Genomic DNA, 13,146 nt, shown 5'->3' on the forward strand with positions numbered 1-13,146 from the left:
CCAGGTTTGAACGTATGATTCATTCACGATATTATTTTTCAGCATCACTCTTAGCTGCTCTCCACTTATATCCTCAGTCTCTGACTTGAGCGTCGGAGGGGCTACGCCGGGACACCCTCCTGGCCCTCTTCTAACGATTTTATTCGTGATTTCAGGCTCAGGACAATTTTGAAACATGCGTCTGGATTAATGATATTTGCTGAAATCAGATTCTAAATTTTACTTGACATCAATGTTAATTCAAAATTGGGACAATGCTGCTAAAATGCCGCGTCATCTAGAATGTAAACAGTGTCAGTAAATTAATGAGTCCAGCCAATTCTGATCCCTCGAATTACTGATATACAAGATAGAAAAATATCATTTCGACTCTGTTGAACTACCAATTTTTTTTCTACCTGCCTACAATAGTTTCATTTTGAGGATCCTATTTTATGCCTATTCATCCAGAATTCAATCTAAGCAAACTTCATTATTTAGCAAGGGGAGTAGATAAAAATTTTGTTCTTCTAGTTAGTCAAACTATGATTGTGTAAAAAATTATTATTTTCACATGTGATCCCATTTTCATCGGAATAATAACGTAGGACCGAACGCTTGTTATCTTATCAAAAATTATAGTTAGTATACAACTCAAATATTTTAAATCATATACCAACTCAAACGCTACGGTTCAATAGTTCTCCTAACATGACAATTATTGCACTCCAACAATCATCATTCCAATAATTGCCTTTCTTTCGACCAATGATAATCAAACCTTAACTTTGATATCAATTATAAGATCGAACATTCGCCGTTTTATCAAAAGGTATATCTAGTAGTAATGATAATGCTCAAATCTTTTGAACTTCAATCGGTCTCCCAACATGTATAATTATTACATCTCAACCGCTGACATGAATATTTTACCCAAAATAAGATGAGAAGAAAAATCTGATTGCTGTGTTCAAGCTAAATTTTGACCTGTGAAAGATGGAGAACCCAAAGTTTAATCCAATCCATTTCGCAAATGAATTTAGGAAAATTTATGGTTATTGAGATTGTTGCTTCGTCGAGTCCTGTCAACAGTTGACTGCTAGCTAACTGGTCTACGCTGAAGCTTCGTCGTAATCTGATTGATCCTTGGTTAGTGAAGAATGCCAACATGATCAATAAACCATGAATTTGTGCATAAGGTCATCTCCAATCCAAAACTCTATTTTAAAGCAACTCTATTTTAAAATAGTGCAGTTTTTGCACCAAATACAATATTCATCTACTCAAATCTTACTCTAAAAAAAATATTATTGGAATATTCTTTTTTTTATTTATTTAATTTTCTTTCTTCTTATTTATTAAATATTTATATTTTAAATTTAGTGATATAATTAGAATTATATTTTATGTTTGATATAATTAATATTATGAGTTTTGAGTGGTAGATGAGTTTTGACTGGTAAATACGTTTTGACTGGATCCATTTAAAATTTAAAAAAAAAATATATATATAATCCATTTAAAATTTAATTAAATAAAAGATGGGTGGAGCTCTTTGTTTGGGTCGAGCTCGACCCACTCTTCAGACCTTGGTCGCATTGGTCGATTCAGTTCATATATATAATGAAAATTAATATTTCTGATAATATAAGTTTTTGTAACATGAGTCGATTCAGTCCATATATATAATGAAAATTAATATTTTTTTACAAGTCGCATTGGATCGAGTGAATATTCAATCTTACAAAATTGACTCGAGATTTTATCATAATAGTTTTTATGATATGATAAATAATAGATTAACATTCATGAACCATACATTTATACAGAAGTTGAGCTGATTTTTTAATGATAAAATTCAGTGCAATCGAAAAGTAATGAATGTATTTTTTTTAAATAACTTTTCAAGCATTCATATGTATGCATACCCAGCTCCTAGCCTAGTAAAAATAGAAAATTTATATTATATAACTTATATGGTTTTATTTTTAATTATATCATCGATCAATTCACAATATTATTATATTAATTATGTTTTTTTTTCAATTTTAGTCATTTTTCACTACGCGATATTTTCGAGTTGGTTCAATAAATATTTTATATGTAATCGACTTTATCGAACTAGAGTCGAACTCGAAAATATTCGAACATGTTTAGAGTTGAACTTGAGTCAAAGTTATTTTGTTTTATAGTTCGTGAATTTTAATATTTTATTAATATATTATATTAACGCTCACGAATATATATTTCGATTTTTCGAGCCTTCATTTTCGAACCTTAATAGTCATTCATAAATCAAATAGCTCGCAAATAAATTCGAAGATTTCGAGCTCGAACTTGAATATACTTCGAGCCGAAATTAAACTTAAATTTTTGCTAATATTCGATTTGATTCAATTCTTTTACATCCTTAATTAAAATTTGTATTTAATTTAAGAAACTCTACCCATCTATTCTACCGCTCTTGAGGGCGGTGAGGTGGACAATTCCTTACTCCAACCTCAGCCGCTGCAGCAGTATCATCATCAGATACAATCTTCAACTTCATTGTTGTTATTTTACAAATAAATAATTAGTTTCGTACTTTTGGAAATTAAACCGAATCTTCTTAAGTCGTTTTATCAATTCTGACATTTTATATATATACATAAAAAATATATATAGTAGACAAGTTGACGGATGGGGGAATACGACATTTGAATTTGAAAATGATATGAGAAATAAAATTTAAATTTAATTCATTTTGAATAAATTTAAAATTTATCACAATTACAATTCAAATTAAAAAACTTGATATGAAGTGGACGGATGACAATACGATGACAAAGTCAGCGTATGAACATCATATACAACTATTGATGGTAAAAATCTCAATTAAATTAGTTTCAATTTAAAAATGAATTGAAAAATGAAGCATTGCTAATAAATAAATCAAATTGCGTGTATTTTTATAATTTGATTCATTCATCCTCTTCAAATTCTTGGTTGAATTAGTAATCTCTAATCTATTTCATCACTAGTTGAAAACTACACCCTTCAGGCCTCCATTAGCCTTTTCTATGACTGAAAATGCATCCTATTACACCTTTTACCGATGTTGTGTATGAATCATAGAACTACAAGATGGGCCAAAGACGGTTCATGAAGATGGGCGGTGGAAGTGGAACGGCCTTTCCCAGTTCACGAACCACTCAGGGCCGGAGATGGATAGTAGAGTTGGGGGTGTCATGTACCAGCCCACCTCTTCGACTAGAGTTAAGGAATGGTGAGCTCCTACCATACACACAGAACCGAAGATGGCTAGTGGAGAGTGGTATGGTGCCATCTCCCAGCCCAACTAGTCAGATGGGGAAAAGCAGTAATCAAGCCCCTCGCAGCTCGTTTCAAACAAAAGACGTGAGCTTTCCTAGGGGTCTTGCATATTTTATCCTAGGTAAATCATCTAGATAGAAGTGGATTGCTTTATGCTTATTATAAATTCTCTGGTTTGTTTGTTTGACTCGTATGTTGCCTCTCTGCACAGCTCTATCGTTTGTGGTGATCGCTGCTATTTTTGTACTGTCATTTATCATGCTGTGGATAAGTGGATGTTCAGTCAGTCGAGCTGCTGCAAAAATACAACCCTGTGTCGTGACTTTTCTCAGAAAAGTAGGTTCACTTAATCACAGATACGATAAATATAATATCGACCCATTTCATGATTTCTCTTGGAAAATTACTTTCAAAAACCAGACTGGGGAAGACTAACCCAAAAGTGGAAAATTTTCTAGCCAAAAATGAAACTCTGGACCCCAAAAGATATAAATATTATGAGATCAAGAAAATAACCAACTCCTTCCGTGAAAAACTTGGGAAAGGAGGATACGGCAAAGTATACAAAGGAACACTACCTGATGGCCACCTTGTTGCTGTCAAGATACTGAAAGAGACCGGTAGCACGGGAGAAGATTTTATCAATGAAGTTGCAAGCATCAGTAAAACTTCTCATGTCAATGTGGTCAAACTGTTGGGGTTTTGCTATGAAAGAAACAAAAGAGCTCTAATCTACGAATTTATGCCCAACAAATCCTTGGACAAGTTCATCTGCAACAGTGGGTCGCACACTACACTTGATCGACTAGGTTGGGAAACCATTTATAACATAGCAGTTGGAGTTGCCCATGGACTAGAATATCTTCACTCAGGCTGTAGCACGAGAATTATTCATTTTGATATCAAGCCTCAAAATATTCTTTTAGACAAAAATTTCCTCCCCAAAATCACTGATTTTGGACTAGCCCAATTGTGCAAGAGGCAACAGAGTAATATATCAATGGATGGAATGAGAGGAACTGTTGGATACATGGCTCCCGAGGTATTCTCTAGGAATTATGGCAGAGTTTCTCATAAATCTGATGTCTACAGCTATGGAATGATGGTTCTTGAAATGGTCGGAGCAAGAAATATAGTCGACATGGGACCAATCCAATCTAGTAATGACTATTTTCCAGACCAAATTTATGAGCGGGAAATACTTCATCCCACTAGAAACTTGGATGCTTTTGTGAGAGATAAGGAAAAGACTACAAGGAAAATGCTTCTGGTCGGGTTTTGGTGTATTCAAACCTCTCCATCGGCTAGACCATCCATGTCTAAGGTTGTTGACATGTTAAAAGGAAGTCTTCAGTCCATTCAAATTCCACCGAAACCAATCCTGTTTTCTCCAACAGAGTCGACCGCAAATATTTCCACACAGGAATTCAAATAGCAGATTAGCCAATGGCTAGCAACGTTAGTTTGCTAGTTCAAACGTTATGTTTGACTCAAGATCAGTAAAAGACTGGTTTTTCTGCGACTTAACTACTGTGTTTGTTTGAAATGTATATAGTTTTTAATCACAAGCCATGAATTTTGTCAAAAGATTTGAATAGCAGATTACCCAATCACTTGCAATCTTAGTTTGCTGATATGTTTGTGTTATTCAAAATTCAATAATAAAAAAAAACTTCACTTTTAATACTATTAAATTAATTATATGCACATTTTGTGCTAATGTGTCACTGTGCCTGTTTATAATATTTTTTTTTGGTATTAAAGAACTTTGAAAAGAATTTAAAGATCACATCAAAATATAATTAGGAGTTTTAAAGATGATTTTTTATTAGATTTTCTCATAACTAATTGAAACTATTGTTTAAGATTGGTAAAGTTATGTTATTTTGACAACTTATTATTTTTATGAATTTTTAATGTAACTAGAAGATATGCACGTGCGTTGCACGTGTGGAATATACAAAGATGATATGAGGAGAACAATTCTCACACTATCTTTTATTTTTTAACAATTAATTAAATCTACGATACATCGATAAAGTTCAGTATTTATTTTTGCTTGAGTTCTTGAATATTAATATAATTGAGTTGTTTTAAGTTTGATATACATATAATTATATAATGTTGCAATATTATGTCTAAATATAAAAATATTTATTAATGTGATCCATAATTAGAACCATATTCGACATGAGTATTCAAAATAATAAGAACCACAATTTATAAATTTTTCATGATATATTTTGAAGTTATAAAGTTCTATATATAAATAATGTCATAAAAAAAAGTTACAAGTTCTACAAATATTCATCGATGAAAATTTGACAGGGCATAAAACATGAAGATAATTGTATTATTTTTTAAAAAAATTATTTTTCGAGATTTTTTTTTAAAAAAAACATAAGAAAATTTTAAAAAGCTTATAAATCATTTTAAGTAACTGTAGATGTAAAGTAATTTGTTTTACATAAAAACAATTTGAATTTATTTTTATTTATTTTTTTTATCCCTTTGATGTATATAAGAGTAATTATTACACATAAAATTAATTTAAACTCATTTTGATTCTTTTGAAGTGTTTTCTTATGGTAACAAACAATTATTTGTGTTTGTCATGCATAGGATTTAACGATTTGGCAAATTGACCGCCACGTCAATGCAATCCTAATTATGTTCACTATTAGCTTAGTATAAGGCTTTGCACGGTAAATCACAATTATAAGAAATAAATATTGTGTCGTGAGTAACAAATATAACTTTTGACATAAAGATTAAGAAACATTCGAACTAAAAGATAAATCTTTCAATATCATTCAGTTTTGTTGGGTTAAGCGTACAAGAGTTAGGGTAGTACTGGGATGAGTAAACTCCTGGGAATTTTCGTGAGTTAAGCTGCTGACACTGTGTCGCTTATTTTAAATTTCATTAAAGATATATATTTTTTTGAAAAAAGCTGTAAATTTCATTCCAAAAATAAAATTTTATTTTTCTTCAATTATTATAAAATTCATTAATACCTGAAAACAAACAAAAAAAGACATGTATTTATTAATATTATTTAACGAAAATAAAGAAATATATGTAAATTCACACAATTTTATAAGAGTTTTCAAACTTATTAGTCGTGTATTATTTACATTATTAATAGATGTTAATTTACTCAAATTAAAATTTAAAATTGCATAAAAACTTCTACGAGACTGTTTCACGGGTCAATTTTATGAAACATGTTTCATATCATACTCTAATCATGAAAAATCATTGTTTTTCACTCTGAAAATTGATCGGTTGGCCCATTTGAAGGATATATCCATGAGACCGGCTCACAGAAGACCAATTCAAAAATTGGAAAACTATAAAATTTTGAACAAGGGTGTATGTATACTTAATTTTCGTTCGATTTATTTTAAATGCATTAATTAATGTAAAAAATCAAATAAAGGGGAAAAAATAAATAAAGATAGAGTTCACAAATAAAAAAAAGTCAAACAAAAAGAATTATTTTTAAAATAAGGATATAATTCATTCTGTGAAAATATATTGTAAATTTTATTATTCTTCTATTCATTTAAATTCTATTAAAGATATATTTTTTAAAACAAATAAAGTATAAATTTCATTTCAAAAAATGATGGCTAAATTTCATTTTTCAATTTTATTTATAATTAATTAATAGTTGGAAAAAAACAAACAATAGAACATGTATTTATTATTATTACTATTATTATTTTAAATTTTATTAAAGATATAATTTTTTAAAAAAATGAATTGTAAATTTCATTTTAAAAAATGAAGACTTAGTTTAAATTTCATTCTAAAAATTGGTGGCTAAATTTTATTTTTCTTCAATTTATTTTAAAATATATTAAATAATATATGAAAAAAACAAACAAGCGAAGAGAAATATATTAATTATTATTATTTACGTTATTCATATATGTTAATTTATTTAAGTTAAAAATAAAATTTACACAAAAACTCCTATGAGATTGTTTCACGAGTGAATTTTGTGAAACATGTCTTATATCAGACTTGAATCATGAAAAAATTTATTTTTCAGTCCGGAAATGCCTGGGTCAGCCCCTCTCAGGACTATATAATAATGAAACTGTTTCACATAAAACCTACTAAAAATTGGAGAACTATAAAATTTTGAACAATAGTGTAAATTTCATTTTTATTCGATATAATTTTTTTATATAACAATGAAACTGTTTCACATAGAACCTACTAAAAATTGGAGAACTATAAAATTTTGAACAATAGTGTAAATTTCATTTTTATTCGATATAATTTTTTTTAAAAAATGATGTGTAAATTTCATTCCAAAAAATGAAGGCTTAATTTAAATTTCATTCTAAAAACTGGTGGCTAAATTTTAATTTTCTTCAATTTATTTTAAAATATATTAATAATAGATGGAAAAAAACAAACAAGCTATGAGAAATATATTAATTATTATTATTTACGTTATTTTTATATGTTAATTTATTTAAGTTAAAAATAAAATTGACACAGAAACTCCTATGAGATTGTTTCATTCACTCCGAAAATGACTGGATCAGTCCCTCTCAGGACTATATAACAATGAAACTGTTTCACATAAAACCTATTAAAAATTGGAGAACTATAAAATTTTGAATAATAGTGTAAACTTCATTTTTATTCGATATATTTTAAAATTCATTAATTAATAAAAAATATAAATCAAACAAAAATTCAAATTTCATTATTATTTTATTTAATTTAAATTTCATTAAACATATATTTTTTTTTAAAAAATAGAGTGTAAATTTCATTACAAAAAAGATGACTAAATTATATTTTCTTCAATTTATTTTATAATACATTAATCGCTGATAACAAACAAACAAAAAACATGTATATTTTAACAAATTTTAATTTTTAGTAGGTTTTAAATTCTATAGATTAATAGATGAAAAACAAACAGTAGGTTTTAAATTCTATAGATTAATAGATGAAAATCAAACAAAAAATAAACATGTATATTTTAAATTTTATTAATTAATAGATGAAAAGCAAACAAAAAAATAAAAATGCATTAATGATTATTATTAAATGAAAAGATGAAAAACAATTATTCAATGAATATATGAAAAACAAACAAAAAATAAACATGTATTAATGATTATTATTGAATGAAGATAAGGACATTTATATAAATTCACAATTCAGATCCATATATTTATTAGTATAGATATAGATATAAATATGGATAGATAAAAAGTCACAATTAATAAAGATGTCAAAGTAAATTCATAATTGAAGTGACATGGTGACATATTTATATATAATAAAGTCATAATTAATAAGGGTGTCAAAGTAAACTCACATTGAAAAGGTGACATATTTATATAGATAATAGATTTTATTAAAGATATATATTTTTTTAAAAAAATAATAGAGTGTAAATTTCATTCCAAAAAATGGTGACTAAATTATATTTTTTTCAATTTATTTTATAATACATTAATCGTTGATAACAAAAAAACAAAAAACAAAAAACATGTATATTTTAACAAACTCTAATTTTTAGTAGGTTTTAAATTCTATAGATTAATAGATAAAAGCAAACAAAAAATAAACATGTATATTTTAAATTCTATTAATTAATAGATGAAAAGCAAACAAAAAAATAAAAATATATTAATGATTATTATTAAATGAATAGATGAAAAACAAACAAAAATAAACATGTATTAATGAATATTATTGAATGAAGATAATGACATTTATATAAATTCACAATTCAAATCCATATATTTATATTAGTTACTATATAGAGTAGATAGATAGATAAAAAATCATAATTAATAAATGTGTCAAATTAAATTCACAATTGAAGTGGCATATTTATTGATGTGACATGTTTATATATAATAAAGTCATAATTAATAAGGTGTCCAAGTAAATTGAAGTGACATATTTATTGAGGTGACATATTTATATATAGTAAAGTCATAATTAATATATTTATATTAGTATATAGAGTAGATAGATAGATAAAAAGTCATAATTAATAAAGGTGTCAAATTAAATTCACAATTGAAGTGACATATTTATATATAATAAAGCCATAATTAATAAGGGTGTCCAAGTAAATTGAAGTGACATATTTATTGAGATGACATATTTATATATAATAAAGTCATAATTAATAATTGAAGTGACATATTTATTGAGGTGACATATTTATATATAGTAAAGTCATAATTAATATATTTATATTAGTATATAGAGTAGATAGATAGATAAAAAGTCATAATTAATAAAGGTGTCAAATTAAATTCACAATTGAAGTGACATATTTATATATAATAAAGTCATAATTAATAAGGGTGTCCAAGTAAATTGAAGTGACATATTTATTGAGATGACATATTTATATATAATAAAGTCATAATTAATAAGGGTGTCCAAGTAAATTCACAAGTGACATATTTATATATATAATAGATTTAATAGGACCGTTTTGTAACCAAATCATGAACCCAAGTCATTATCCTATGTTATTATATATTTGTAATTACAAGTCCATATCCTTTCAAATATCAGTATTGCAAAAACACACGAAAGACACCTACTAAATTTAGTTCATTTTCTCTCCTTTTTTTTAAGTAGATAAAAAATTCATCTCATTTGTGCAATTTGGAGTCCATGAAAAAAAAACCCCAATGCCAGCTCAAAATTTCTAATGTCTGCACTACTTATTTTTTTATTGATGTAAGAAGTCACAATCGCCACTATTGAGTGTGCAATACTGCAAATCACATTAGTCAAATAAATCATATTGGACAAACTTTGTTTAACAAACTTAGCCTATTGTGAGCCTGTTAACATCGACTATGTTCCTTAGATTTTTTAATGTTATTATTTTTACTAGGGATGTTATCGGATCAAATTAAACTGATTCTGAATAGTAAGATAATGGAACCAAACAAATCATATTAAACTATATTTGGATTGTGGGATAATGAAACCAAACAAATCCTGATGGAAACGTGTAACGACCATTGTCTTTAGCTGGCCCAACATGAGTCTCGACCCATATTCATATACCACTTCTGGTCTTGAGCTATATGTTAGTTCAGCATGAACCGAAACTCCATACATGTACTATCACTTATAGAATATCTCATTTTTGGAAATGTGAGTTATTTTGACAAGGCTAATAACCAATAGTGATAAATGGGTACAGCTTGAAGCTCATTCATGTTGAGTTGGCGTGCAATTCATGGTTGTTAGATGAGAAGACTAACCCAATCCAGTTTCATTGTTGTCAAACTTCAATTCAATCCGGACTACTTAAACTGGTTTCAGAATAGTCTATGCAATGAGTGTCATGTATCAAATATTTAGGATGTGTATATTGTTGAGTAGGTCTTTTGTGAGACGTTCATGAATCTTTATCTGTGAGACGAGTCAATCTTACCGATATTCACAATAAAAACTAATATTCTTAGTATAAAAAGTAATATTTTTTCATGTAGGACTCAAATAAGAGATCTGTCTCACAAAATACGACTCTTGAGATCGTCTCACACAAGTTTTTGCTAATATTGTTTATGTATAATTTTTGTTGTTATAATTAATTATGTCGTATATATGCCAAGTACATGAAAATTGATAGTAGATAGTAGGGAAAAAATAGTATAGAAAGTAGTTTCTGTATCATAGTCTAATTTTCATTCCAGTAGCCGCTTCACGGTATGCTCCAAATATGCCCATCGAACGAGAAACAGAGGAAAACGCAGACGAAAGAAGAGAACTGGCCATGGCGGCGGCGAAATCTTTACGGCGCAATTTCAAGTCCAAAAGTGGGATAACCGCGACACAGGTCTCCAAATTCCGGGTATTCCCCAAAATTATACGAGTTCTCTTCGATTTCTTTTCTCGATTATGTTTTCTGTACAAATGTGGTTTTGAAACCCTAGAATTTGGTATGCTGAATTGGTGTCACTTGAATTCTTCATTCTGGAGCATAATTTTCTTTTTTTCAACCCTCGCTAGGAATTGCACAATAGGCGATTACAAATCAAAGCGAAATTTAAAGAAAATAAGAGGGGAAAAGGTGAGGAAAAAGTCTGGAGCTGGGATTTTGTCTCTTTGTGATTGAAATTAATCAATAACTGCTGCAAATATTGGTGGTTAGGCAAATCTCATAGGAAGAGAAGTGAAGCTAAAGAATGCAGCGGTGAAGAAGAACCGAGTAACGCTGTTGGAGAATCCTCCACCGCTCCAATTTTGAGAGATACTCCATCCGTTGAAGAAGATAACGTAGCAGGAAACTTGGTGGCAAATAAGCGGCGAAAGCTGCATTGGGGGTAAATCAGAACTTCAGTTTACCTTGTTGCCAGCTCGTCTCTTGACTAGCTAATAAACCAAAATTCGGTTTTCAGATGCGTCAAATTTTCTAATACGAGATCTATATAGTCCATCATGATCTCTAACTAAGCCAGGAATTTATCCAAATTTGTCATTCCCAATCTCACTGTCACTTCTTGGGCAAACTGCAGGACCGTCCTTGAAAAGGGTTAAAACTCGTTTGGAAATATTAATAAACTAAAACATTTGTGTTTTCTAAATTTATGGTTCAAATCTAATTTCGATAAAAAAAAATTGTGCTATGTTTGCTTTTTATGCCCATAAATATGAAATTATCTCATAATTATGATCTGTATGTCAGAAGTATTATCATACGTGTAATGAAAACATGATTATGCTTCATTTTCTTTCCAGGTTTTAGCACAATCTTATCTTAATTTATTTGGAATTTTTGAGGTGTTATAAATGAGAAACATGAGGAAAGTATGTATTTTTTGTTATGTCGTAATGCTGTTATTGGCAACTACTAGTCTCACAAAATCACTGCTAAAATATTATTAAAAACATGCAATTGAAATAAGTGATAAACTAGCATGAGTAGATAGGCAGGTATTTTGTCAATTTCAATTTTGTGTACTTCGATCCTGATTTCTATTTTTGACTCAACTCCCTTTCAATGTTTTTCAGGCTTGACACAAAGGAAAGATGGGAACAGAAGTCTAATATGTGAAAAGTGACCCGAGCCAAATGTGTGAATCCTGTGGGGCTTATGGGACAAGGGCTTGCATTGTTGAAAACCAGATACATTGTCCTGTTTTCACAGCTAATATGCGGGAGCAATTGACTACTGAAAAATACCTTGTGGGTGAAATTATGCAGCCAACTGCAAATGGTTGTCCGAGGCACGTCTTATGTTTCGTTTTGTATGGTTTTGATGTAGAAGATTTGTGAGAAATATTGTACAAGACAAAAGATAGAAATGTTATTAGAACTCCAGTAGCTGGAAACTGTATGATATGTCTATTATATATTCTCCAGCCATAGTTCCTAAATGGTGGCAAGAGCAAGTTCCCCAACGCCTCTAAATGGTGGTCTTTGATATGAATCCCCAATATTTGAAATCAGTTCAAGTTGCTGGAATCAGAGCATGCTCAATTTTCTCCAAAGATTGGCCCTCTGCTTCCCGACATAACCAGATACATACATGACCGCCAGAAAACAGAAAGATGCAAATCCCAGGTACACTACTGATCCCAAACTTATTGACAATGGTCAAGAAGTATGGGCCAATCATGAAGTTGGATATCTGTTTAAGTTGGAAATATTTGCCAAGGAAGCACATAACACCTAAACTTGAATTACCATGCAAATCTGAAAGTTTCATTGTATTTGTGCTCTGTGGTACTAATAGTGAAAAAAATTGGCATGTAGATGTTATTGAACTTTGGCAAACAAGCGTGACTAAATCTTTTAAACCCTCCTTCAAATGCAACTTGCTGGTTCAATATG

At 29.2% G+C, this 13,146-nt stretch overlaps 2 protein-coding genes across 2 annotated transcripts; both read left to right on the top strand.

Moving 5' to 3' along the window:
* Nucleotides 1-2,954: 2,954 nt before the first annotated feature.
* On the top strand, nucleotides 2,955-4,893 carry LOC142516010 (PR5-like receptor kinase). The gene is made up of 2 exons (XM_075619829.1): nucleotides 2,955-3,412; nucleotides 3,503-4,893. The coding sequence occupies exon 2, from the start codon at nucleotides 3,677-3,679 to the stop codon at nucleotides 4,724-4,726; it is 1,050 nt and encodes a 349-aa protein (XP_075475944.1). The 5' UTR covers nucleotides 2,955-3,412; nucleotides 3,503-3,676; the 3' UTR covers nucleotides 4,727-4,893.
* Nucleotides 4,894-10,952: 6,059 nt separating this feature from the next.
* Nucleotides 10,953-12,654, top strand: LOC142513103 (uncharacterized). Its single transcript, XM_075619715.1, has 4 exons — nucleotides 10,953-11,164; nucleotides 11,323-11,383; nucleotides 11,465-11,636; nucleotides 12,325-12,654. Exons 1-4 carry the CDS (start codon nucleotides 11,033-11,035, stop codon nucleotides 12,365-12,367), a joined length of 408 nt encoding a protein of 135 aa, XP_075475830.1. The 5' UTR covers nucleotides 10,953-11,032; the 3' UTR covers nucleotides 12,368-12,654.
* The last annotated feature ends 492 nt before the right edge of the window (nucleotides 12,655-13,146 follow it).

Source organism: Primulina tabacum, chromosome 1 (genome assembly GCF_025594145.1).
Source record: "Primulina tabacum isolate GXHZ01 chromosome 1, ASM2559414v2, whole genome shotgun sequence".
Classification (NCBI taxonomy): Eukaryota; Viridiplantae; Streptophyta; class Magnoliopsida; order Lamiales; family Gesneriaceae; genus Primulina; species Primulina tabacum.